This window comes from Bombus pascuorum, chromosome 5, assembly GCF_905332965.1.
Source record: "Bombus pascuorum chromosome 5, iyBomPasc1.1, whole genome shotgun sequence".
Lineage (NCBI taxonomy): Eukaryota > Metazoa > Arthropoda > Insecta > Hymenoptera > Apidae > Bombus > Bombus pascuorum.
The window spans coordinates 1,915,533-1,942,600 of record NC_083492.1 but is presented as its reverse complement, the minus strand read 5'-3'; the positions used below and the strand labels follow the sequence as shown (position 1 = coordinate 1,942,600).

At 39.8% G+C, this 27,068-nt stretch overlaps 1 protein-coding gene across 1 annotated transcript in view; it reads right to left on the bottom strand.

Annotated features, from left to right (window-relative positions):
- Positions 1–27,068, bottom strand: part of LOC132906669 (zwei Ig domain protein zig-8-like) — a 125,822-nt gene that overhangs the window by 11,397 nt on the left and 87,357 nt on the right. Inside the window, exons 3-4 of the mRNA XM_060959047.1 lie at positions 9,945–10,129; positions 9,101–9,314 (exon numbers count right to left, since the gene is read on the bottom strand). Of these exons, the coding sequence (XP_060815030.1) occupies positions 9,101–9,314; positions 9,945–10,129 (399 nt within the window). The remainder of the gene's footprint in view (positions 1–9,100; positions 9,315–9,944; positions 10,130–27,068) is intronic.

Here is a 27,068-nt window from a genome sequence, read left to right as displayed (position 1 = left end):
TTTCGACTTTCGTCGTGTCTCGAATCTGATGGAAATAAATGATGGATCTGAAATCGAAGCTTCGACGCCACACGATAAGAAGAATACCCCAGAGTGCATCCTTCCCTTTTTGCTCGTCTTTTTGCTTTTGCTTGGCAAGAATCTTCTTGCGTTTTTTCCATAATGCAATCGATTCACGCACATTTACCATAATAACCTGTCGACGATTTCTGATTCGTTTTACGCGTCTAACGACGAGGCAATGGTATATCGATGCGTCTAGAAGGATAGTGGGTGGAAATGAAAATAAACGATACGATCTACCCGAACCCATATATAATCATTTGCAACCGTTTGCAAAGTAGGATGTGTATCTAATAATTTCCAGAGGTAAATCGCTATCGCGTTCGTTATATTGGGTTGGCAACTAAGTGAATGCGGATTTTGTCAGTACCACCTGATGACAAAATCCGCAATCAATTAGTTGCCAACCGAGTACATAAATACTCGTCGACGATGATATTTCGAGAAATTTCGGAATAACATTTCTGACGGATGATGGATGGCTCGGAATAACAAAATGACGAGAGTGATTGCCGTTGCAACCGTCAAATGTATTTAGAATAAATAATTAAATAGGTTGATATCGTCGATAGACGTTCGTACAAAGTGTTTAACAAAATATAATAAGCCGCTCGCGGATAACTTGATAATAATTCGTAGATACTCGTCTCGATAATCGCGATCGTGTCCGCTTATTTATACCGGTCGGGAGGGAGTCGAAAGACTCAAATTCGACTTGGAACGACGGTTGCCTTCAACGGCGACATTGTTTTTGCCTGGAGATAATCTCGCGTTAATTTCGAATGTCGAGGCGGTATCCGTGATCCGAGGCACAACAACATGAGTCGCTCTTGCTTCGCCTCGTCCTGTGAGTCATGTGTCGCCACACATTAAATTAATGTTCACGCGAGAGAAAGTTAACTCGCGTAGTTGTGATAAATAAAATAAAACGACGTAATATTGTAAACAGGTTTGTAAATTATTCCGTATTTTAGTTTGGCGCAATTCTTTTATTCATGGTATTAATCAAACGTTCATGTAAAATGAAAAGTATTTCGTACGGTGTGACGTTTAGCCAGAGATGAATTATTCATCGGCGGAGAACTCCTTGTAACGTAATCTACGAAACATCCTGCTTACGTTGACCCTTACTTCGGATACTATCCTTGCCTCTCGCTTACCTTAGATATCGTGCTTACCTCGGTGTTGTTGCGAAATAGCTGCGAATCATCTTTAAATAAACCACCTTCGTTCGCTTAAGAAACACCCGCCCCTTTCGTAAATTAGCAGGTTGTAAAACCATTTAAAAGAGATTCTCGTTACCTTTGCGCGAATCTAACCTTCCACAAAGCTAACCACAAAGACGGAAATAATCGAGTAATCCCTTGAATTTTAATTTCCAAATAGCTCTTCCTAGAACGTTCCGTTTGATTATTTACATTGGAAGTATAATCTCACTTGGTAAAATCTACCGCGATTTTACCGCGATTTTCTGTAGCAAATTATCGCAACGACATAATTCTCCGGTTGTATCTAAATCTTCTGTCGAATAAAAATTCGTAATAATTCAAACTCAGATTTTTACGGAAAGTTTCTTTGTATTTCGTATGTGACAGACAAGATTCCACGTAAATGTAGACTGTAAGTTTGAAAAATAACACGTATACCAGAGAAGATCTTCTTAAAATTGCGCACGATATGTTGGCTCAAACTTTAAAAAGAGTTTCTTCCAATATCATTGTACGACGATGTAGCGTACTTTTAACAAAATTAGAAGATTATCGTAATTTATCATTCCTATTTCGGCTACATTTGAATTTACCATGTTCTCTTCTCGGTACATTGAAATTTTATTTAATCCAATTATCCACTTTTTACTATTAACGATGGAAATAATCGATCTCATACGCTGTATTCCGAATTTCTCTTCCACCATTCAACCTTCGCCCTCTCAACGTCGATGAATAAACGAAAATTACCGTCGAAATGCTGCCTATTCGTTTACCAGACGATTTGTTTAGTCCGCTTTATGTCGGAGCTTTTTAGTTCGATGCCTTATAGTTTTACGAATTTAATTCCGCCTAACGAGCACACAGAAACACATTAAATCTCGGCTAATTCGGTACATAAAGGCGGAGACCTCGAACGTATTGACTCCCGATCGAACGTATTGACCCATTGCTTCTGGAAAACTGGCCGACATACACGTTCGAAGCCGCTGAAAAGCGGTAGTGTTGTTCGCTTTTGTTGCGAGCCACAGCTTCTCAATTAACCTTTTATCATCCTGCTCATAAGAGCGATCGGGCAACTTGCGGTCGTAGTCGCGAAATTACTCGAAAGGGAATGTGCGACGGGTTGGTGGAAAAATCCGAGTTCGGCCATCTTCTAATTAAACGGATACTCTCCGGCTGCCGATAGCCTTGGAAAGAAATAAGAAGAACGGAAAGAGAAAAGAAAGGAGCGGAGAAACATAGGCTGGACCCAAGTAGCCGCCTGGATATGGACACAGAAAGCGAGTGGAGAGAAAAGGGTGGGTCGAAAGCAGCGCGGGGGATGAAAAATACCGTGTCGAGCTTAAGATTCCGTGAAGTCCGACAGAGCGAGGACTTCCCTGCCGGAAGCTTGCGGCAAACTCTTGCTACTTTTAACTAGATTAAACGGAAGTTCCGTGTTCCCTGGTCTTCCTCCGTTCCGACAACGGCTATAGAGAAAACCGTGGCAACGTCGTGGAGACATGGAAAAAGGGGCGTGTTGCGTGCAAGGGAACTGCGACGAGCGACGATTCGGACGAAGGAGCAACTCGCGACAACGTGGAATTCGTTTCCTTCTCGCTTTGTTCTCTCTTTGATATCTTGCCCTTGGATTCGTCGATGCGAATCTTTGCATTTTCGCGGTGCTCGTGCGGCGGGAACAGTCGAGCGAAAGGGACATTGATCAAAGTTGGCGGTGCGACGTATTTGCGACGTATTGGCGATGCATCGGAGAATTTTTCCAGCGGGTGACAAAGCTCGTGTGGGCTTCGTCGAGTGAAGAACACGCATTTGTCATTTTATCGTGACTTTTTGTCACGGGAATAAGGAGCACGCGATGATGGTATTTTAATACGACGTAGTTGAAACTGGAAAGAATCTTGAAAGAAAGAAAGGGCGAAAGAAGAGGATTTTAGAAGATAGTCGATGGATGGACAAAGTTTGGAAAAGAGTTGTTAAGAAACGATATTTGGGTGTCCCCCGTGCTTTGATATTACGACGAGTAAAATTCTTAAAATTACGCAGAGAATATAAAAATCAGGGAGAGGAAGAATTTTCTTAATATAGCATCGATAGACCGTTTACCGAATCGTGCCACTTTCTCTCTGTTCTTCCTTTTATTTCCTCCCTTCCTTCTCCCAACGAAGAATGTCAATTTTCTCCTTCGTTATACCACGGCTCGAACTTTTTATATTTCCACGGAGGAATAGTATAATTGTCCTACGCCGTCTCCGGCAATAATCGCGAACGAGAACTGGAAGGAATTGACCCAAGTAAGCATTTTCTGCCAGGATGTAAAAACGACCCTTAGGAACACCCTGTTTCAATTGTCGTGTGTATACAAACGAAGGGCAAGAAGAAACTGCGAATAAATTTCCATCGATAAACCGAGGCTCTTTAACTCGATCCGATACTCGGCCGAGGTCTTTTCAAATTTCAGTAAACTTGCAAATTCCCCTTGACTAATCTCGATGGGGTATCTAATAAAGTTAAAAAACGATGGATCGATAAACGGAAGAAAGAGTCGTGTTCCGTGAGCAAAAGGTCCACTCTGTTACTTTCTCGTGACAGGGTTGTCGCGAGTTTCCTATTAACCGGCGGAATAACAATTTTTCCAGCGTCGAAGCTATGCCTGGTGAATTAAAGATCAAGCTGGCTCGTGAAGCTCGGTAAACGTTAACGAGAATTTAAAATGGGCCATCCTCGAGCGTCCGTTAAAAGTTTCGACGTGGTCCGGGGGACGATCTGTAAACCGAGTCGCGAAGAGAAAATAGCAATTTGAAGTAGGCAGCCGCTTCGTGTTCCGATGTGGAGAGCCTCGGAGAGCTCGAGAGTATTCGAACGCATCCTCGATACGCCGCCGGCCTAATGGTTTTTCGATTTAAAAAGCGAGAACCAGTCGATAATTCAGGGGGACTCGGTCACGAAAGGAGGTCTTTATATCGAAAGGGAGGACGGAAAAGCGGCGTGCGTGCAATTAATCACTCGCCTTTTCTCTCGTCCATTTCGACCAGGCTCTCGATATGGTCCCATCGATATTCTTTAAAATTATACTCGTGCTCCCCCTGTTTGATCGGTCCCTGTTCTCGTTAGAATTGTTTTCGTATCATCAGGGTTGAACGTTTTTTCGTAATGGAAGGTTTAAAGCTCGTTGATCAGGTTCGTCGATCGATTCGCCAGTTTTATGTACCACGGTCAAATTTTCGCGATCTAGTGGAATTTATATAGCAGCGTAGCCTACAATTAACGTCTTTTACGTAGATAATTTTTAAACGATAAAAGATGCTCGACGAATAACGTACGAATCGTTGTAATTTTTCCAATTTTCCTGCGTCGTGATATGAAATAGCAGGCGCGGTAAAAAATAAATCGATGGAAAGCACTGGCCATTTGAAATTACTCGGATAAAATTGGTTCAGCTTTGCTAGGAACCCGTAGGGCTAAAATCTTCTAGAAGCGTCGAATATTTTGCTGCAGATGTCGGGGCATTATTTTTATCATGAGATTTTTCTTTCCACGGGCTGTGATACGAAAACTGGAACACTTTGCGCCGTCGAACGATGGCGATAAAGAATATCATTAGAAAAATGTGATTTGTAGACGCTAGGCGAGGTGGGTTTGTGAATTACGACCCATCGAGGACCTTCAATCTGAGAAACAATCAAACAAAACGAGCTGAAAGCAGTGATTTCGTTGAGTTTCTCGGCCGATTATGTCGCCGAAACAAAGGGAGAATAAAGGAAGTGCGCAATCTAATTCACAGCCGGGGAATTGCAAATTCTTGTATAAATACGTCCCGCTGCGCTATAAAATCAACGCGCGCGCCCCTTGGCGTGTTCCACTTTTGTACTTTTGGGAGACGCTCGAGGCGCAGCCTTGGCGAAAACCTGATCCTGCCATCGCGTTAAACTTTCGGTACAACTGTCGTTTGAAACTGCCTCCGCGTGCGCGCCAACTTGATTAGCTACGCGATACCGATCTCTCGATAGCAAATTTCCTCGCTGCAACCGGGATTTACACGCGGCTTGCATAATTAACCATTTTTCACCACGTGGCTGCTGTCTCGTCTCGCTGTGAAACAATAGGTCTGCCGAAATTTATTTCCTCCTTCTTATCAACGTTTGAAACTTCGACAGCCGTTTTCCCAGATTTCTAAAATTTCTAATAAACAGACCCCGCACGTTTACGCAATTCGCAGGAAATGTAAAATTGCAAGAAGAAAATTGGTAAATGCAACAACGTGGAAACGAAGCAGAGTTTTCAAAACGAGTAGTTGATAATATATATGCGCGCGTTGATAAGTAACACCTAAGTAGCTGGCTTACGTGGCAGCGAATTAAAAATTCTATTTTATTTGCGAATTTCGTATAAATTTCGAAAGCGAATTTTCACGAGCAAACGAATCGAAAGAAAGAACGAATGCTAAATTTGTACCTTCTTGTAAAACTTTTGATTCTCGCATTTTGCTCGATTTTTATTAACAACGTGTGACTATTATTGATAACATACGAATTAATGGTAGATGAACTATCGAAAACAACGAGTACCTTGCGATGAGTATCTTCTTCTGAAACTAGCAGCTGTATATCGCGTGAAATTTAAATTGTTTCTTTAAAATCTTGTCAAAGTTATATTTACAATTCGTCCAAGCGTCAAGCGATTGTAGATGATATTATCGTTGAAATCAGTCGCGATAGTCTCTCGATCATTTTGAAACGTATCTTGTCTACAGCTTGACGACCATACGAACCGAGTATAACGATCTCCTTAAACGTCAAGCAGCTGCAGTATTTTATTTATCAATGGCGATCTTTCTATCGTAGATAACGCGATATTCTACGATAATTCGAACGAAGGACAAAGCGTCTCTTCCGAGTTTGCTCTCTACTTGTTCGTAATTTTCTAGCTGATTCATATTCCGTCAAAAGTAAGTAAGCGCGCATATCATTTTGGGCGGTAATGTTACGCGTTTGTCTCCCTCTTAGGAAATAGATAGCAACTTCTCGAAAAGTCATTCTAATTAACTAACAAGCTAGCTGCACTTGGAACCTTGTTAGTTTCCTATTTACTCTCGAGACAGGTATACGAAAGTGCATGAAGTTCAATAACAACTCATTCATTAGACAGAGCTACTTTCTGCAAACTTCCTCACAAATAATTATACCACGGGTTTTGTGATCAATGATATAAACAGAGAAATATTTGGTTTCTCCTGCTGTCCCGGTCTTAGTAAATCAAAGAACTTTGATTAAACTTCTCGTCGTTAATATCCTTTTAATTCAGAGAGGATGGCAAACGTTATTTGTTACGCTATTGGTAAGGAAAAGGAGCGATATTGGAAGGACCTGTGCTTATTAAACGCCAAAGACATAGATGGATGAGCGAATTTGTAAACACGATGCTTCAATTACTTTTAGATGAAACGCATCACAGACCATTATAATATTTTAATACTCCTCTTGCAAACGCTATACGTATAATTATTTGGAGTAGCTGCCATTAGTTTGAGCGATTATAAATTGTGATTGATAGCTTGGCGCGATATTTATGGAATATACTTGCAACAGAGATATCTCGCATGTTTATTATCCGGATAATCAATAATACGATATTAATAATGTCGTCAACTTATTTTTGATCAATCTCGAAAATATTTGCACCTTGAAAAGTTTGGAATATACGTATATATACGTCGGGTTATCATTAGGGTTAGGGGCATGTAACGAATCTTTCTTTGCATTAGACATTGTTGTTATGCAAGAGCGAAGATATTTACTGGTACAATTATAATTATGACAGAATTTGACAAGTAACCCTGGTAATTAGATACTCGGGATGCGAATGGCAATGATCTTGGACTCGATAACGAATCCACGGTCAACGAGACGACGAATGCGATTTCTTCCACGGTCTAAGTCGAACTCGACTCACTGATCCACGATTCGGCTGTGACTCAACGTACTTGTCCACGGTACGAGTAGAACTTATCCGACTGAATCTCGGTCCAAGCGGAACTGCCCTTATACACTCCTCTTCGTGCCTCTCTGTAACTCTCGGGTCAATCTTTGTTTTTAAGGAGAGCTATTTAATTACTCCATACCTCTGTTAGGTACACGTTCTCCCGTGATCGTGGCTACGTTCAGCGACCCGTTATGTCACTTCGAGCCTAAGCCCACTGTCATTAATCTCGGGCAAACATAATTGGATCAAATCATAAACAGCTATTTCTCAGTTTTATTATTTAAATACGGCTATAATAACAAGTATTGGGTACCTTCCCAAACGTTCCAAAGGAAGGCTCAGATGTCCTTTATATATATATGTCGGGGATGAAAGTACACCGGGCCTTTCCTTCGGAATTCCTAGGAATATCCGTAACGCTTTAATCTTATATGCAACCCGATTATAATCGTGCGAGATTTGCGATAGTGAGCCTGGGCTCGAGGCGACGACTAGTCGCCGAACGTAGCCGCGGTCACGGGATGAACGTTTTACCTAACAGAGGTATAGAATCGCATAGCTCTCCCTAAAAAGAGATAGTTGTACCGACACCTAACAGTAAACATTCTCGTGCGATCTCATTAGCGAGGAAACAACGCCTTTTACGATCAGTGGATACTTCACGTTTTAATCACGAGGCCGAATTAGAATTTGGAAGAATTTTGTTATCCCGTTGACCGCGGATTCGTCATCGAAACCAAGACCATTGGTACTAGCGTCTAATCACCGCGGTTACTTGTCGATTCCGTAATACTCACGCTTGTGCTAATCAACATTACCTCGACTGTATAACAACGATGGCCAATTCCAGTGAAGATTCATTACACGCCCCCACCCTTAATTATAACGTTAACCCGACATATATATAGATTGTCCATTATTTCTAATAACAATAATAATGTATGCAATTTGAAAAACGATGGCTACCGTGTTATGCAGAAACTTGGGTAATCGATACAATAAAACTTCGGTATTCGACATGTTGTTAAGTTATGTCATAAAAGAGCTCAAGGCATTACACTTAATGGTGAAACTTTAGATATTTGCTTCAGAACACATGGGATATGATAAAAGTGGATCTAAACTTGTATGACTAATACCTATAGACAAGCACAACACGATTTATTTGTTGGAAAGTTGAGCAATTTGACACCAATTTGCGGAAAGCTTAACTGTATCGAATTAATCCCAGTAAATGTTACGCGACGTTATACTCGTAACACGTAGGATACAGTCATTTATTCAAATTGTATTTACCGAACATTCGAACAGATTTCTAAAAGTTGGAAAGTTTAGAATAATTTGGAAGTTAAATGTCGTACGGAACGAAAGAAATCCAAGGGTCTGAGAATTCAGTCGGCTAATCCGAAGGCTTGAAAGCTTATTACCAACATCATTGATTCAAGAACTTCAAGAATTCAAGAACCTCGAAAGATTCAGAGTATCTGCTAGCCGTCCAATCTTGCTAAATTTCCAGCAATCTTGGCATTCTTGAGATCTTGGCTTCTAGAAAATTTACGCGTGCTGCGCTGTTTATTCGCCTGTCGGTGGCCTGTGTTATTTATTCGACGGTACGTCAAATTCGCAGAATAAAATCGACAATCCATTAACTTTAGACTAGGAGATCATCGATCGTAATTAGTATGAAAATTCGTTCGCCAAAAGCACTGGATATTTCGCGACAGTTGCACTAAACGTTTCTCTATATTTTGTTATCGCGTCAAGTTTAATTCGCTTGGATGAATATCGGTGATGGTATTATGGTTGATTATCTATATATTTTGTAACTAATAGAGAGAAAGCGTTACCGAGAACAGTGACGTTAGTGACGAGCATTCTCGGAGGATGCGTGTTCACTTGACAGACGTACAATCCACGATCCTCCCTGCGCACCCCGGCGATTGCCAGCCTCCAGTTGTTTGGATATTGGAAGCTAACGCTGTACCTGGGATCGGAAATGTGAGTGGTATTACCCAGAGTTAAAAGGGATGCCCAGTCGGCGTTGCGGCGTAACCACATGACCTATAATTGCGACACACATTCTACAGTTGCATGTGACTCTGCGTGAGAAGTTGTTTGGTTAAAACACGAGGATTTAAATCAAGTTACATCGTAAAACACCGATTGCGTGGCAGGCTGTGTGTTACGTATTTACAAGATTCTCTAACGATCGATGAACGTATTTACAAGATTCTGCAACAGTCGTTTTAAGCGATTTCTATCAGCTTTGACTCGTCAACTCGTTAAGCAGTTTCTCTAATTTGCAGTATTTGTTACTTTCTAACTAGTCGTAGCTAGCGTGTTTAACACTTCTCCGGTACAAATTATTTCGATGTGCGATTAACTTTTTTTATCAAATTAGTTTTTGATCGTAACGCAGCCATTTCGCGACTAATTTCTCTTAACACGCAACGATAAAATCTCATCTCGATGGAACACGAAATCGTCGAGTTAGAATCTTTTTCGTCCGTTTGTTAATTTTTCTCATCTCTGTTTTATTACGATAAATATCTTTTCATTTCATCATCGGTGTTTTAGAATACTTGTTTCGCAAGTGGTTATCAGTAATCTGTAAGCGTTTCGATGAAAATCGTACAGATTCGTGATTGTTCCTGCTCTGTACCTTCGATATGGAAATTTATGAACGAATACCTTTTTGCCAGAGAGCATTGCGACGCGACAATCGAGAAGAGCAGTCGCACCAAGATGCAACGCTACGTTCTGCGATCCATTGATTCCCTGGCCTTCTGCATTTTCGAAGTACGGATCCCAATCTGTCACTCGATGATGCCTCAATCGAGGAATTCGAAGGGGTGGCAGATTAGCAATTATTTCCTCTGCAACAAATCCATGAATATTTAATGAGTTTCTGCCAATGTTATCAAATCTTCATTATTAAATTGTCATCTTCCTTCGTTAATACATCCATAAATCCGACAAATTAAAACAATTTCAACCAATTACTCTCCTCCTTCACTTTGAATATTTTTTCTTATTCGCGTACAACATCTACGTGTTGATTTACATGCCACGAAACATCATTAATAATCGTCGTTAGAACGAGCAATTTAATTTAATTCAAACGACATATTTACATAGACAAAGTGCTCATCACATATTCCGTGACCCGAAAGGCGTTCATTTTTTTTTTGGAGGCAGACCATGCGTCCACGCGTGATACATTTCCCATAGTCTTATATTATTTATTATAGTTCATGTTGAGGTTATTAGATGTATGTAAATAAAGAAACGCGTGGATAAATTGTAAGGTAGAAAATATATTTTAATACAGAAGTGTAAATACAAGTCGGAATATAATTTGAGCTGGTCCATATCCCCACGCTAGCAGCGTTACCCTATGACCGAAAGCCCTGAAGCCATCGCCTGTGTACTGTTTATGGTCTGCCATCGTCCCAGTCTTTTGTCTATACGCTGTCGATGGCTTCAATGCTTGAGAAAACTAAAAACACCAGATTTTATTTTATTTTGTTTTTTTTTACAATTTGTCCTGAAGTACATTTGGTAAAGTGTTCTATCTTATTGGTGAAAAAAAATAAAATAAAAATAAATATAGCATGTGGGTGGCTACCCCCAGCGGGGTGCCAGCTTCGTTTTTTCTAAGTTATATCTTTTATGTAAAAACACCAGATGTAGAGTTTTCTTAGAAGTGGTGACCACTTCAACAGTTCGTCATAAATGTAGAAAGTTGCCCGTATTATATTAGGTTGTCAGGAAAGTGTCTTTCTTTTACAATGATGCATCTTTACATAAACGTGAAACAAAATGGTAATTCGATAAAATAATATAAAATGGAAAATGTCGCGCATCCATTATTTCCTTATGAAAGGAAAGAAACTTTTCGGACGACCTAATATCTTCCTAACGAAAGGAAGATCGCGTCCCGTCGTGCTACAAAATGGAAGTAAAATAACACGGCGATTCTAATTTCTGTGAAGGTACAATTTTGCCAAGATTTTTCGGTAAGCTGCAGACATCTGTCTTGCATGGCGGCGCTGTAATAGGATTTTTACGGACGCGTCAAGCTCGTATAGGGAAAAGCGCGAAAAATGCGAGCACACCGTTCAAGTAAATTGCACTCTCATTCCATGAATCATTGCGCGATCGTTGATTTATCAGCTGCACCGTCGTTTGCTAACAACACTATTTGCTGCCGCGTAAATCACGAGAACGCTTTATTAAAGCGTTATTAAAATATACCGCTTTTGATTTATGATGCTCGGAAGACTTTTTCATAAAACGATTGATCAATCCGAGCAAATTAACTCGTACGGTTTTCAGAAGCCTGTTGTATCATCGAAGCTCTCCGTTAAGAAATTTCTATCTATCCTTTCGTGTTCTCAACGTTAAAAAGTTTATGTTTTCTTTTCTTATCAAACACGCTGTTATTAATATCGAGCACGATCGGTTTCTCAATTTCCGCACGACATAGAAATTTAATGCATTTTCGATAAAGCGTTTTATATCGTATTCCTTAAATAAGTCGCCACGAATGATCATCGATTGCTCGGTAATAATTGCTTCAGATTTAATCTCGATTCTTAATTAACGACGAAGAATGTTGCAGCGACGCGATTTATAATTAACGTGGTCTTTGCATTTCTATAAGTAACCTAATAATACGTGAAGCAATGTTACGTGTCAAAGAGATTGAAGCACTTTCGTAGCGAACAACAACAACGATCGATTGGATCATTAAGCGCGATTGCTGTCGATCGAATATTTGGCAGAATATTCCGGGATACGGAAAAGTAAAATTCTTGGGACGCTCGAGATTGTTCGTTGAACGGGTTCGATGATATTTACTCACAGAGCTGAGTGAAATATCGCAGGTTGTGTGGTTTCTGGAACGCGAAGAATTTATTGGCACAGCCACCAATTTCGTGCATAAGCTGCGCGTTCATTTTCCGCCAGTTCTATCACAATTTGTTAATCGTGTCAGTTTTCGATAGATCGCGTTATAGCGTTACCTCGTTCCATTCACGTGTTTCTTCAACTGACACAGTCAGACTGAGACTAGTCGATACTATAAACCTGTTATTTCGTATTGACCATAGTTCAAATATAATTCAGCGTTTAATTTAAATATACACAGATATAGAACATGTCTGTAATTGACATAAACATAGGAAATGTATCGTTTAAATTTTCATTACAGATTCGTTAGATAAGATAGTTGTAAAAAGAAATTTGTACTATTTCTTTGCAAAATTTCTTTTACGCGTTTTCCATGCGCAAACTAATTGTTCTAATCTCTCAAAAAGATTCGAGCAATTTATTCGTTTGATGACAATCGAAATAGTCCAAATAGAGTGACTGTAATCCTATCAGAAGGCAAACTGATCGACACCACTGTTCATCGATTTCTTAATTTCATTACACGAGCACGCGATTAATATTCAGTTTCGAGGAAACAGATGTCTTACTTTCACGAGTTGGCCCGGTGCAAGAAAATGACACAAATAATATAAATCCCGAGGAGAAATGAAGAAAGCAGCGTTTTTATCGTCATCGGTTTTCCGTACTTTTCAATTTACGGAGTTAATCGATGTCGCTCCTACCATCCCCTAATTATAAATTTCATTAAATTTCAATCGTCTTTTATCGATTTTTTTCGGTTCACGATTCATGCAATTTTTCACAACAGCCCAACTATATTCTATTTTCAATGAAATTTCTTTGAAAAATTCACCAACGTTTTAGCATAGCGAAATCAAATTTCCAGCATACGGGACTCGCTAACGTAAGCGTTACCGTTGTAAAATACTAAATTTAATTCGTCGAATCGATATTTGAAATTAATTAAGCGCCTCTATCAAACACATTTTACGCGTAAGATTTTGTCACCGATGAAATTCCGTTGCAACGTCTTCTCGAGCCAAGCTCCTCGAGACATTTTTCACAACAACCCAACTATATCCTATTTTAAATGAAATTTCTTTGAAAAATTCACCAACGTTTTAGCATAGCGAAATCAAATTTCCAGCATACGAGACTCGCTAACGTAAGCGTTACCGGTGTAAAATACTAAATTTCATTCGTCGAATCGATATTTGAAATTAATTAAGCGCCTGTATCAAACACATTTTACGCGTAAGATTTTGTCACCGATGAAATTCCGTTGCAACGTCTTCTCGAGCCAAGCTCCTCGAGACATTTTTCACAACAACCCAACTATATCCTATTTTAAATGAAATTTCTTTGAAAAATTCACCAACGTTTTAGCATAGCGAAATTAAATTTCCAGCATACGGGACTCGCTAACGTAAGCGTTACCGTTGTAAAATACTAAATTTCATTCGCCGAATCGATATTTGAAATTAATTAAGCGCCTGTATCAAACACATTTTACGCGTAAGATTTTGTCACCGATGAAATTCCGTTGCAACGTCTTCTCGAGCCAAGCTCCTCGAGACATTTTTCACGCTCACTGTCGCTTCGAATTTCCTGTTCCTTCGATCACCAACAAGACACCTTTGTGGCGAAGATGAAATCTACGGATCGACCAATCGATTCTAGCGACAGGCGACATTCTACGAAGAGGATTCGCTTCTTCGAGTATTCAGATGCGATCGCTTTCGCGACTCGACGCAACGTTCGTTGAAAACGCGACAAAGCACCGAAATCACGAAATCCCAGAACAATCGAGAGCGGTCTTGATAAGACGAGAGGGTGTCGTGGCAAAGCTGATGAAATTTGTCTACGTGCAAAGAGACAGAGATGGGAAGAGTCAGAGGGGGATAGAGAGAGAGAGAGAGAGAGAGAGAGAGAGAGAGAGAGAGAAATAAAGAAAGTACTAAAGCGAAGAAAACCGAGAACAGAAGAAATGAAGCGTGCAGAGTGGAAGGAAGGTAGCAGAGAAATCGTTTCTCGTCTGTATTAGTCAGCTTTTTCTTTTTGTTAATTATTTAATAACGCCGTAATATTCTGAAACGACGAGTGCCGTGGATCGAAGCAATAGGGAGAGTACAAAGGAGGATGGAAGATTGAAACTGACCAAGGACAGAATAGAGCGAGAAGGATGGAAGAAATCGCAGAGACCATGGGTCTGATCCACGTTTCGCCACTTAACCTTTCGACCTTTCGCGTGGATTTAACTTGGAACGATTCTTAGGATTCGCGTTCGAGGGGAAACAGGAAATATAATTACGTCCCTGTGAATAGAGCAGAAGTTGCGAAATTTAATACAAAAGGGAGGAAATCTGACCGGTTTTCGAAGTTGTACCAAAGTTGATAAAAATAATGGTAGAAAGGAAACGTTTCGTTTTGTTTTTTTCATCCGTTCGTTTTATGTCGTCGACACAAAGTGTACGTTTTCCGTAATCAATCGTGCTGTTAGGTCTCGCTTCGTTTCAAGATTGCGAAACGTTCGACGATTGCTTTCGACCGTGTGTTTCAAAGTTTCGATCCTCTTCGATTCCTTTCGCCGACTTCTTCCAACGATTATTTCCATTTCCCAAAAGGAAAAATATTTTTGGTACCGTGGTACGAAAGGAGACGGAAATGAACGTCGCAAGAGTTACTCGTCTCTCAGGTAGAGATCGTATCATCGTCGTTGATAGTTTACGAGAAGGCAAATTAGTTCGTGTACGATAGCGTTCAACGATCGAATCAACATCCGAACGATAAAGCACGTGACATTATCGGGTGGATCGCGTGTTGACACACCGAGAAGCGCGAAATTCTTAATTCGTGGTTTCTGGTTACACGGTTAGGCGATTAACAGAGGGTTTTCTCAAATGTGGCGGTTATACGTGGAGCGCGAAAAGGCTGCGCTTTCGTCCGCATGGCTACCCACGTCATGAAGAACCAGTAATTAAACTTTGTGAAAGTTGTAGAACATGTAAACCGGCGCTTTCTAATGCATTCGTCGCGTGCGCTGAAACGGTCATTGCTGTATAACGGATACACGGTTATGAAATTCGCTGGCCGTAGAATATCTGCACAAAGTTTGCGCGCGATACACTCGTGAAAAGCCTCGTGTGCCGCAGAACGTGATTCGTTTACGAAAATTTGACGTTTAATGACATCTTCAAACCAGAGAACTTTGCGTCTTACCACCGAACGTTACGCGTCAAAGGTGGTAATTTTAACGTTGATCTTAACAAAAATATACTTCATCGACTGGTCGTTGATGCGAATACGAACATTTGACGGAGCCAAAAATCATAGCGGTCTAAGACAAATTTTCGAGAGTTTGAACTTAGCCGCGTGTTTCGACCCTCGAAGGTGTCGTTACTTTTTAATTAATCTTAATTGTGATCTTATTCTCTTTATGTTTTCGTAACCCTTTAATGTCAAATATACACGCGAGCGGTACAAAGTGGAGAGCGTTTCAACTTGTAAGACAACGTTTTCTTAAAACGTTACTTCGCGTTTAATTTTTACAGTCACGCGAATACGAAGATTACAACGAATTACCCGCATTTTACGTTGCGAATTTCAGCCAGTCGTTCACAGAAGATTTTACGTGGTTGTATTTTTTCTTGGATATTTCCCAAGCCGCTGGTAGAAATATATTATTGAAAGGTAGGGCGAGTCAAGATGATACTTTTCGAACTTGTAACAGGCTCTGTGCGGAGAGTTCGCCGAGATCAATCCCTGATTTTCTTTCGGACCTCGAGAACGTGCTATCCAATACGTTGTTACGCCTACAGTCCATACGAAGAAGTCCATTTTCAACCGAGAAAAGATCGTCGAGAACAACCGAGCGAATTACATACAGAATTTTGAGGAAAATCTATTTGATCAAAAATCGGAATTATTTGTCTTGCGAAGAGAGGAGTTTCTATAAACATTTTCAATTTAATTGCAATCTTTGTATTTCTCGTGATTTATACGAGCGTCGTTCTTGTCGTTTCAAATATTATTTATATTTGTTTAGAGTATTATACGTATCTTCGAAGATTTGAAAGAAACTGGCAACCTCTGCAACTTCATCGTTAAATTTCGTCAAACTCTTTTGAAAAATTAAAGTACGTTCGTCTTCGCTTCGCAGAGTGTAATATTACTTTTCAGAATTTAATTAAAATTATTCAAAAAACGAGATACCTGAAAGTTTCATCTTCCATCTTTTTTCTCACTCCTTGCATTCTCCTAACTTTACCAGGCTTCTTTGTAATACGACGAAGTAGCTCCAACGTTTCAATAAGTATCAATTAACATCAATAAACAGCTGAATCACGAACAAGGTAGAAATATCTTTACTTCGAAGGAGAAGATGTATAAATGTTAACTTAAAATGCAGTGAATTTCACAAAAAATATAATTTATATTTCAGGTATTTTTTAGCGAACAAACGATACGAATAACTTGCCGCGTTATATTAAATTATCACGCTCTTTATATTTAATTAATGCTGTTTAATTAATGTCGTTCTTTGTAATACGACGAAGTAGCTCCAACGTTTCAATAAGTATCAATTAACATCAATAAACAGCTGAATCACGAACAAGGTAGAAATATCTTTACTTCGAAGGAGAAGATGTATAAATTTTAACTTAAAATGCAGTGAATTTCACAAAAAATATAATTTATATTTCAGGTATTTTTTAACGAACAAACGATACGAATAACTTGCCGCGTTATATTAAATTATCACGCTGTTTATATTTAATTAATGCTGTTTAATTAATGTTGTTTGGCGACAACGAAATCTCTCTTGTCATCTGATGCGCACATTCGAATCTCTGTTACTCAAACACACCACCTTCCGTTTATATCACGACAGACAAGTTTTCAGTTATCTACTGTCGTTTAGTTAAGTCGTGGACATACATAGAAATACGGTAAATGCGGAGAAAAGAAATATACTGAAACGGTAGAATATGTAAAAATGATCAAAGCGACGTAATTTCATTTCGTTTAAGTATTACTTTTCTTTACCGAACGTATTATTTTGTAACTTTTAGGAAAAATTGCAAATGATTTTGCATGGAAATAGTTAAAAGGCAAATAGGTGAAAAATTATTAAAAACTCTGCGAGAGCTGGACAGAAGCCTACGCGTTGTTTTTAGCAAAAATTTTCTAAACATCTGCAGGAAACGTTCGTCTCGAGATATCTGTTTGACAAACCCGTGCACTTTTACTTGCAAATTGCGTTTTTCTTATCGAAACGAGCTTCACCATCCAGATTTATGAACGGTGTTCCCAGGGGAATTCTGCTTTGCCCTTTACAATCTTGCTACCTTTTCTTGAATAGACTGGTCAAGTTTTATGAAACGTGTAACGGAAAAAGTGAATAAATATGCAAGCTCTTCTCCATATATGCAGATTTCGTATAAACAGAAAATTTACACGTTGATATTTTTACGTATGCGAAGAATCCATTATTATTAAACGATCAAGCGTAATTCAGGCGGTATAAATCAGCGAAATTAACGGAAAATCATGATTTTAATTTTCGTTTGGCTATGAGGTAGAAAATCGTTGTGCGTTTCATAAAAAAAAGAGTCGAGAGAAAGGAGAAAATTTTGAACATTTTACGAGATATTACGCGGCAATCGTCGCACTGCTAATTATTTTTTAAACATCTATCGAAGAAGTAAAGTGTATTAATAAATCGGTTGAAAAGTTTTTCCACGTTTATCGTAATGATGCTTTTCGTTCGTTCTTTTCCAATTATTCGTTTTGCTCGTTATCTACCGAGATGCTGCATCGTACCATAACATAAATAACGCTGGAAAAGAAAAAGCAGGAAGAACGAAGGAACGGAGACGACGATTAACGCGACTAAGTAAATGAAAAAAAGCGATTCGCTCGATCGCCGATACCGAGGCATTTGCTCTCGTAACTCACCGATTGGAAGATTCGTCGAACACACATACGTCAAACACGTCGTGAGACGAAGTATCGCGTAAAGAAGAATTTATCTCTCCACTTGGATTCACCTTTGTACGCGCGAAACCACTTCTTTCCAATTGCATCGTGGATCTCGCTGCGTCCGCTGCACTGTATCCTATTTCACAATTCCATTAAAGCTTAAAGCCGGAAGAAAAAAGCACGCCTCCACCTATTCGATTAAAGAGGATAATCTTGAACGAGAAACGATAAACCGGGCCACTCCTAATTCGCGAAACAACGAGATTGTCATCGAGGAAGGCATCGGACGTAAACAATCGGACGTAAACAATCGGATAGCCGAGCTATCGATTCGACGAGCGTAGAAAAAATACGGCAAAAAGAGAGGAAAATACACAGCGATGGATCCTTTCGGGTCGAACGACCGAGTTCCTGTAGCGACCGAAGGACCGAAGGGCCTACGAGGAAAGGAGGGCGAAAGGGCGAAGGGTGCACCCATTGCCGAAGACATTTAGTTCTCTACTCCGTTAACTCCGAGTACTCTGGCACAATCGAATCAACAACGGATGGGTAATTTCCTTGGAGGACGGAACAAAGCGGGCCACTCGCGAGATATCGAGCCTGGCGGAAAAATGCACGTGGACAAAGAGCCGATAATTGTAATTGCGATCTGCTAGTCCCGGAAAAAGCGATTTATCGTCGGCGGGCTACCGGAAACTCGTCGCGGTCTGTTAAACACATCCCTCGAGAAAAGACATACAACTTTGTCTTTGAATTTTTCGCGATTCGATGACACATATTTGGTAATTTCAAGCGAATCAGTTGGAGAGATAAATCGCGGTAGAAATAGCAGGAATATCGATACGCGATTTTACACGGCGACGACTGTAGGTCTTTAGAATTTTTTATTTATCCTACTTCGAATTGATAAAGATTTAGTAAAAAGGCAGCTAGTTGTTGTATTTTATTAGAATATCGGACGAGCTCGATGCGTCGACTCGACAAGTCGCATACGTATGAAGCGACGCACGTTTCGAATCTCAGGAGAAGCGAAAAATGATTTGCAAATTGAGTTATTTACCGAGACGCATATTGGCAAAATGAATAGATCCTAGACACAGTGGTTGAATAAAGTACTCCTCTGATACAGGACTGAGTTTATTTTGAATTGCGGCGCATTTGAAACGCGCGTGAGAAGACCGTGCATTATGGACATATTCTACTGTACGTCTGGTCGCGCATACGGCGCGATCTCGGCATATTCTACTGCGCGTTTGACGACGCATACGGTACGCCGCTGACGTGCGTGCGTAGAATTCGCCAACTCACTGAAGATACTAATAAGGAATACTAAATTTTGGATATTTCATATGTTTTCGTATATCGCGTGTCTAGTAATAATTGACAAAAATTCGTAGTTTAGTTAATAAGTTAAATCTACGTACATTACGAGATTAAACTGCAATGAAACAAAAAAAAGAAAAAAGAAAAAAAAAAAGAAAAAAGGAAGAACTGCACGGATGTCAAATTCTCCACGAGATTAAAGTCACGTAGAAAATACGATCGTCAAATAGAACGTGTCAATGTATCGTGAACAACGCAATTCGAGCGTTACTCTTTTCAGAAGAATGACGAATAGAGAAACTGGCAGCTGGAGCGATACAACGTCGATATCGATACTATGAATGGCCCTAGAAACAAACAGACCTGGACGTGCTTTACTGGATTTTTTCGAAAGCTTTTCCAAGATTCGTTAATATCACGGTCTTGCAGGTACAATAGCTTTCGCCAGCTGCGAATCTCTTCTCAGTTTGACAGCAGTTTTGACAATACGATTTATCGTACGAATTCTACCGCATTGATCAGATAGAAGATTTGTTTCAACAAATTCTGTAAACGTTCCTCTTAATCACAATGAATTTCTTTGTAAATGTTGGGAACTTTGGACCTTAATTGCCGAAATAATGGTATGGGAACACTAAATTTACACCTGGAATTTATATTAGAACAGTTATATATTTATCTGATGAACGATTTCAAAGATATTCATCGATACGCACTTGCACGCGTCTCACCTCCTTCCATGTCAGACTGTTAACTTAACAGTTTACGTTCCATCGCTTTCGAGACGCCACGCATACACATATTTCCACACACTGATATTCACATACATGTATCACCAGTACGCGGTCAATCTAATCTAGTACATAAAATTATACATATCTGAATAGTAGATATAAATGCTATTTCAGTTTCGTAACTTTGCTCGCAGTAAATTATCCCCTAAAAGCTGACGCGTATGTTTACGGCAAAATAAAAAAAGACCGCATCGCTTTTCAAATAAATATTAAATTTAAAAACCAATAGCTTTCGTCAGGTGGCAGATAAAACTGACGTTTAAAATGGTCTGGATTTTTAACGCGAAACAATTAAAAATAATTCAACTAAATGGAGCGCTAACTAATGCACAACGCAACCGAAGGAAATTGTGCACGGACAGAATAAATATAAAATTATATATCGTGCTAGACGGAAGCGCTTAATTCATTTTCGCGGGGAACAAGTCACTCGTAATTTTTTTAAAAACTATGCGCCAAGCGGGCGATTAAATTAACTACACGCAATACTCGAGAGCGAATGCTCGCAAATTGCATCCATGAAAAGACAAAACTGTAGGAAGTTCTTCTTTCTTAAAGTTAGCTTAGTGGAAACGTGCGCGAAGGCTACTTGATTTTCTAGCATACCAAATTGGACAAAACATCGCGCAGAACTAGAAATATTTCATTGGCAGAATTAATACGCTGCTATGAAGGAAACGATACGAATGGAGATGTTAGGTACGATAATCGACGAAGAGAAATATAGCGTTCGTTATGCGGTCGATGCAAGAGCGAGTCAAAGTATCTAACTAAAGATTTAGTTGTTTTTTGTTTAAATAAAAATATCGATACGATTCGATTTAATACGGTTCGATTTAAACTGTGAAGGAATTGATTTTACGGACGTTCGGTAGCATGACAAAGTGTCTATTGAAAAGAAATGTCACGGTTTTCTGTATTTTAGGATACAGAATCAAACCGACGTTTCGTCAACAACTATCTGGATTTTCGACAGAGCTAACGGGAACGTTGGCAGTCGCGTTGGAATACTTTCGCGTTTCGACTCGATTTTCCAGCGAAAACAAAACCCTCTGTACACCGCGAAAATTCCAAACTATCGAAATATTTTTAAAAATGCAATCGTGTTATACGTGTTAGAAGTGAAAAGGTATTCGGTCAAGCGTCGCGAAAAGTATTTATGGCCGAAAATCGAACAAAGCCGATTGCATGACAAAACCTATGAAACTTTGCACGATGCAAAGGGATAATTCAGGATGGGGGAAATTTGGTTAAACCGTGCGCGGAAGCACGAGATCGATTCGTTTGGAGAACGAAGTTGTATCTTCAACCGTGGACAACGCCACTTCCGCACGTACGTTTTCATTTTTCAAACGGACCTAATTTGTTCCAATTAAGCCGTCGTATTATTCGTATGCAACCAGATCGGTGGCGTGTTTCAGCATCGATCTGGTCCAACGACGTTTGCCTATCGATGGCGACTGCGATATTCATTAATTAGAATACGCTGGAACAAAAGGTTCGTGCCATTTATGGAAAATTTTCTCATGAAACCGGGACACGGTTGTCCCGTGACCGAATATTCCGCTCATTGTCACGCGTCAATGACACGCGAAATATTCATCGGCTGCTTCCTCGGCTGACGCGCATCACAGAAGGTGGTCCGGCCCCGAAAGAACATTAATTAAGCTCCGCGTGTCCTTCAGGCATTCGAATACTCGTGTATAGTCGGGGTGGGATGAAAAAAGAAGAACGAAGTCGCTGCACGGATCTTTCATTAGCGCTAATGGGAAGCGGCTGAATTCGTGCTGAAAAATCTCCCCCTTTCTCCCAACCCTTTCCTCTCCTCCCATTGCCATCCCTTTTTTGCCAGTCGATTCTTGGGAAAGATCGGGATTAAAGCGCCTCGTCCAACAGCACATTGCCATCGATCGGAAGTTTCGCGCCGATCGAACCACCAACCTTCGCATTTGCTGATTAGCACCGCTGCATTACCAAAGACGACGAATCTCAAATACAGCATCCGCTAAACGCTGTTGTCTTTATCCGACCGTATCCCGATTTACAGATTTAACCAGCACGGATTGCGAAATTTGTTTTCAATTTCCCTATGAATTTCTCGAACAATCTGACACAAGCGTATTTTTATGAATGGAATTATTCGACAGTTGGAAAACGAGGCTTTGCTTTCTCTAAGAAAAAACGTCTCGCACGATCCGGGAAGCCTGGTATAATTTACCATGGCAGTATTGGAAGCGCATAAACGAGCAAATGTATCGTAAATAAATTTGTATTGGTGTGGTAAAAGATCCTTATTTGTTGGAATGTTGAGAGTGTTCGTAATGTGGTGAAATTTACGATCGTCTATTACGTATGATATCGGAAACGTTTTTTTAAAGAGGTCGACGACCGTTCATAATGCTATTTGGAATATTTATAAGCGATGATATAAAAAGCGGGTTCGAGGAGAGTGATTTTAAAGTTTAATCTACCGCTATTATACTACACACTGGGAAATATTAAAGCGGAAGGATTTGTTGTCGTCATAAAGGACCCGCAATTTACTATTCACCGTATAAACAAAGAACCCTTGGAAAACGGCTTTCATAAGCACGACGAATTATTAAACCGTGACTACTCACTTGTTCGCGGCTGATGCGCGGTGATTATTTTCTAAATGGAGCGTCACAGTCTATTAACGCGGAAAATTTGTGAAAAAGAAAAGGCAAACTCGCGGTAAGAAAGACACGCGTATTCGAACCGATATCAAACTATAAAGTGCAAATACAAGAGATAATTTCGGAGCGTATCGTATTGACAAAAATTCCGTTCAAACGATCCTTTCGAAATTGTATTATTGGCTTAAACAATTTCGCGTGAAAGGTGCAAAAGCGTCGATTACTCCTTGTTTCGTAGGTAATAAAAAATATGCATAAATCATTCTCCGATAAATCCGTCAATTTAAGCGACGTTTTCCAAACACGTTTCATTGAAATTTGTTTGCGTTCTATCTTTTTCAATTCTATTTTTACGCTTACAAATCTGACGTCGTATCGGCTTGATAGAAGTTTGCAACGTACAGTAACGTTGTGACGCGAAAATAAACAGAATTACGAATGAATTTATCATCAAGCACTATACAACTACGAATAAAGTCATGAATTAAAAATGGAACGCGCATTCTCGATATCTATGTTGACTTATTCAAGTCGATTCTGTTTCAATCGCGAATCACGCAGACGACGTGGGAAATTGTTTGCTCGCTGCCTCCAGCTTTATTTATCGAGCAGCTTCACTTAGGTTACGCGTTAATTTCTATGGATTTGAATTTCATTAAAAAAATTTCCTCTTGGAAACATCTCGTACGAACGAGCAAAATTTTATCAATTACAAAATTGTTCGAAAATACGTAGTGAGGTATGTATAATTTTATGTGCTTGACCAGATTAGCTGCGTAGTAGTGATACATGTATATTAATATGAGTGTGTGGAAGTATGTGCGTGCGGCGTCTCGAAAACAAAGGAATGTAAACTGTTCAGTAAGTTAACAGTCTGGTATGGAAGAAGGTGAGTATCGATGTGTATCGATGAATATCTTTGGAATCATTTATCAAATAAATATATAACTACTCTAATATAAATTCCAAGTATAAATTTAATGTTCCTATACCATTATTTTGGCTGTTAAGATCCAAAATTTTCAACATATATCATATACGATGTTGACGTCGAATGAGAAACGATATATTTTGATCTTCACCCTTTATAATTATTATTGAGATACAATTTTGTGTGCTGGACTGGATTAGCCGTGTGTAGTGACACAAGTATGCGAATATGAGAGTACACAGCGTCTGGAAAAACGGATGAATGCAACTGTTCCGTTAGCGGTGTGGTATGGAAGATGCTGAAATAAAGAGAGTGCCGAGACGCATGCAAATGTATATCCAAGAAGATCCTGGCAATCGTTTATGAAATAAATCTAAAACTATTTTAATATAAATTTCAAGTGTAAATTTAGTGTTCCTATACCATTATTTTGGCTGTTAAGATCCAAAATTCTCAACATGTACCATATACGATGTTGACGTCGAATGAGAAACGATATATTTCGATCTTCACCCTTTGTAATTATTATTGAGATATAATTTTGTGTGCTGGACTAGATTAGCCGTGTGTAGTAACACACGTATGCGAATATGAGCGTGCACAGCGTCTGGAAAAACAGATGAATGCAACTGTTCCGTTAGCGGTGTGGTATGGAAGATGCTGAGACAAAGAGAGTGCCGAGACGCGTGCAAATGTATATCGACGAATATCCTGGCAATCGTTTATGAAATAAATCTAAAACTATTTTAATATAAATTCCAAGTGTAAATTTAATGTTCCTATACCATTATTTCGGCTATTAAGATCCAAAATTCTCAACATATACCATATACGATGTTGACGTCGAATGAGAAACGATATATTTTGACCTTCACCCTTTGTAATTATTATTGAGATATAATTTTGTGTGCTGGACTAGATTAGCCGTGTGTAGTGACACACGTATGCGAATATGAGCGTGCACAGCGTCTGGAAAAACAGATGAATGCAACTGTTCCGTTAGCGGTGTGGTATGGAAGATGCTGAAACAAAGAGAGTGTCGAGACGCGTGCAAATGTATATCCAAGAAGATCCTGGAAATCGTTTATTAAATAAATCTAAAACTTTTTTAATATAAATTCCAAGTGTAAATTTAGTGTTCCTATACCATTATTTCGGCTATTAAGATCCAAAATTCTCAATGAAATTATGAAACACGCAGCCAAGTATATATACGATGTATTTATTGCCCTTTCTCGATAAGTCGATAGCAAACACGTTGGTCTCTCAGGGATATTAATAGCCTTCGTTCAATCGACGAAGGCATGTCTGCATAGAAAGCACTTCCGTCGACGTACGAACGGAAGAAATCGAATTAATTCGTTGTCCGAATGGTCGTTGCTTTGAATGTAATAATTCATTTAGCCAGACATATCCAATCTCTTTAATGCATTGTTACGTTTGTATGAAAAGTATATTATCGTATTCGAGCTTGTAAGGACAAAAGTGAATAAATTTGCATTCATCGATCTTCGACGTCGCGTGTTGAAAGAAAGTTCCTGAATAAGAAGCAATCTATTCAATATCTAGTCAACGAGTCTCTTTAAATTCTCAATTTACCTTGTTCGCTCCTCTTTTCCCGGTTAGCTCCGTGGAAAACAATATGTTTCGCTACACATTGCTGCTCGAGACCTGGCTCTCGTTCGTAAGTACCAGAACATCCGATAGTTTCACGAGAAACGTGAAATTTGAGTCCTGGAAAACCGCCTATTTCTGCAAAATATGGGGGGAGCGAAACGCTACAGAGGATATATCCGGAACCGTAACAAGTGAAGTCAGCGAAATAATCCCATCCAGGTCGTTGTTGTGCCGGAGTCCCCTTATTTTCCTCGGTCGCGACAGCGCAACGTTTCATTGGAAAGAAACGCTGCGACAAGGAAACCTTTGTCCTCCAAGTTCTTTTTTTTCTCTCCCGTGTCTCGGCCTTCCGCGCGCGGAACCGACGCATCCAACGAGGTCAGCGCACGCCTCGTAATCGAGGTCGTCGCAGACGTTCCGGCTCGCCATCGACCATGTAATAAATGTACAACCAAGACGTCATTTGTTTCCGAACATTGCCTCACGGCGAGGAGAGCAGCGGGCAAACGGTGGAAGACCATTCGTCTTGTCGGTCGTTTTTCATCGGGGCGAGTGCCAGCAGCCATGGCGCTGATGCCTTTCCTGTACCAACCGAAATGACGTTCAACTGCCTCCTTAAGCTTGTACCGCGAATATATGAAACGAAAGGAGAGGACGAAACAGAGAGAGAGAGAGAGAGAGAGAGAGAAAGAGGGGGGGGTGAGAAAGAAAGATACGAAAGCTGCAGACAGGATGCGGCAACTCAGTTTTAAGTGTTACTGTTTCTTGGCTTCTTGCTCGCGCTTTGACCGCCACTCTCGATCTTTTTCCACGCTTGAGAAATGACGGTAAAAAGCTTGACAGACTCGACCGCGGCGAGTGCAAAGTAGATGCAGTGGAGAGGAACTGACGTTAGTCCTACGAACGAGCGAAAATCATCGGTACGCGCGTCGAAATTGGCGTTTGTCGAAATCTATCGGCTATGTCGGTGGTTAAATGTCTGGTTAATGTTCCGGCGTAGCTTAGGATTACACGGTGAAGAGAATTTTAATTTTTGCATCTATTTCGTTGCCTGTTTCGAAGTTACACAGCGCGGTATATCTAGAAAACCAACAAGTACGGCGACTGTTGATGTCGTGGAAAGTCGTGGTTTTCCTTTTAACGCGAATACAAATTTAATATTCTTTGCGTTTCGTTCGAGTTTCTAGTCGAGCTTTATCGCAGTTGAAATATTTTTGGTGGATTATTGCGTTGCGCGTAACCTTCCCTCGGTACAGGACTAATTCTTCCGTAAAAAGTTTAAAAGCTACTTTACGTTTGTAAATTTATCTCGTGCTGTTTGAACGAAGCAACTTATATCTCGATAAATGCTGATAAAACGATATGGTAGGTGCTTTCGAAGATATAAATGGTTTTCGAGAATAATTTATTAGTATCGTGAATCAGTTCGCTGGGAATCAGTCGACACCACTTTGACCTATTTTCCTGTGTGCGACTTTCACAAAGAAATTCAACAAATTTACATAGGATGCCCTATTTTCATCTATGAGCGGATTTATCTCGAAAAGTACATTCAATCGGAAAGATTGAACGAACAGCCCCTAAAGGAATTCTGTGAAATCATTAGAATTCCGCG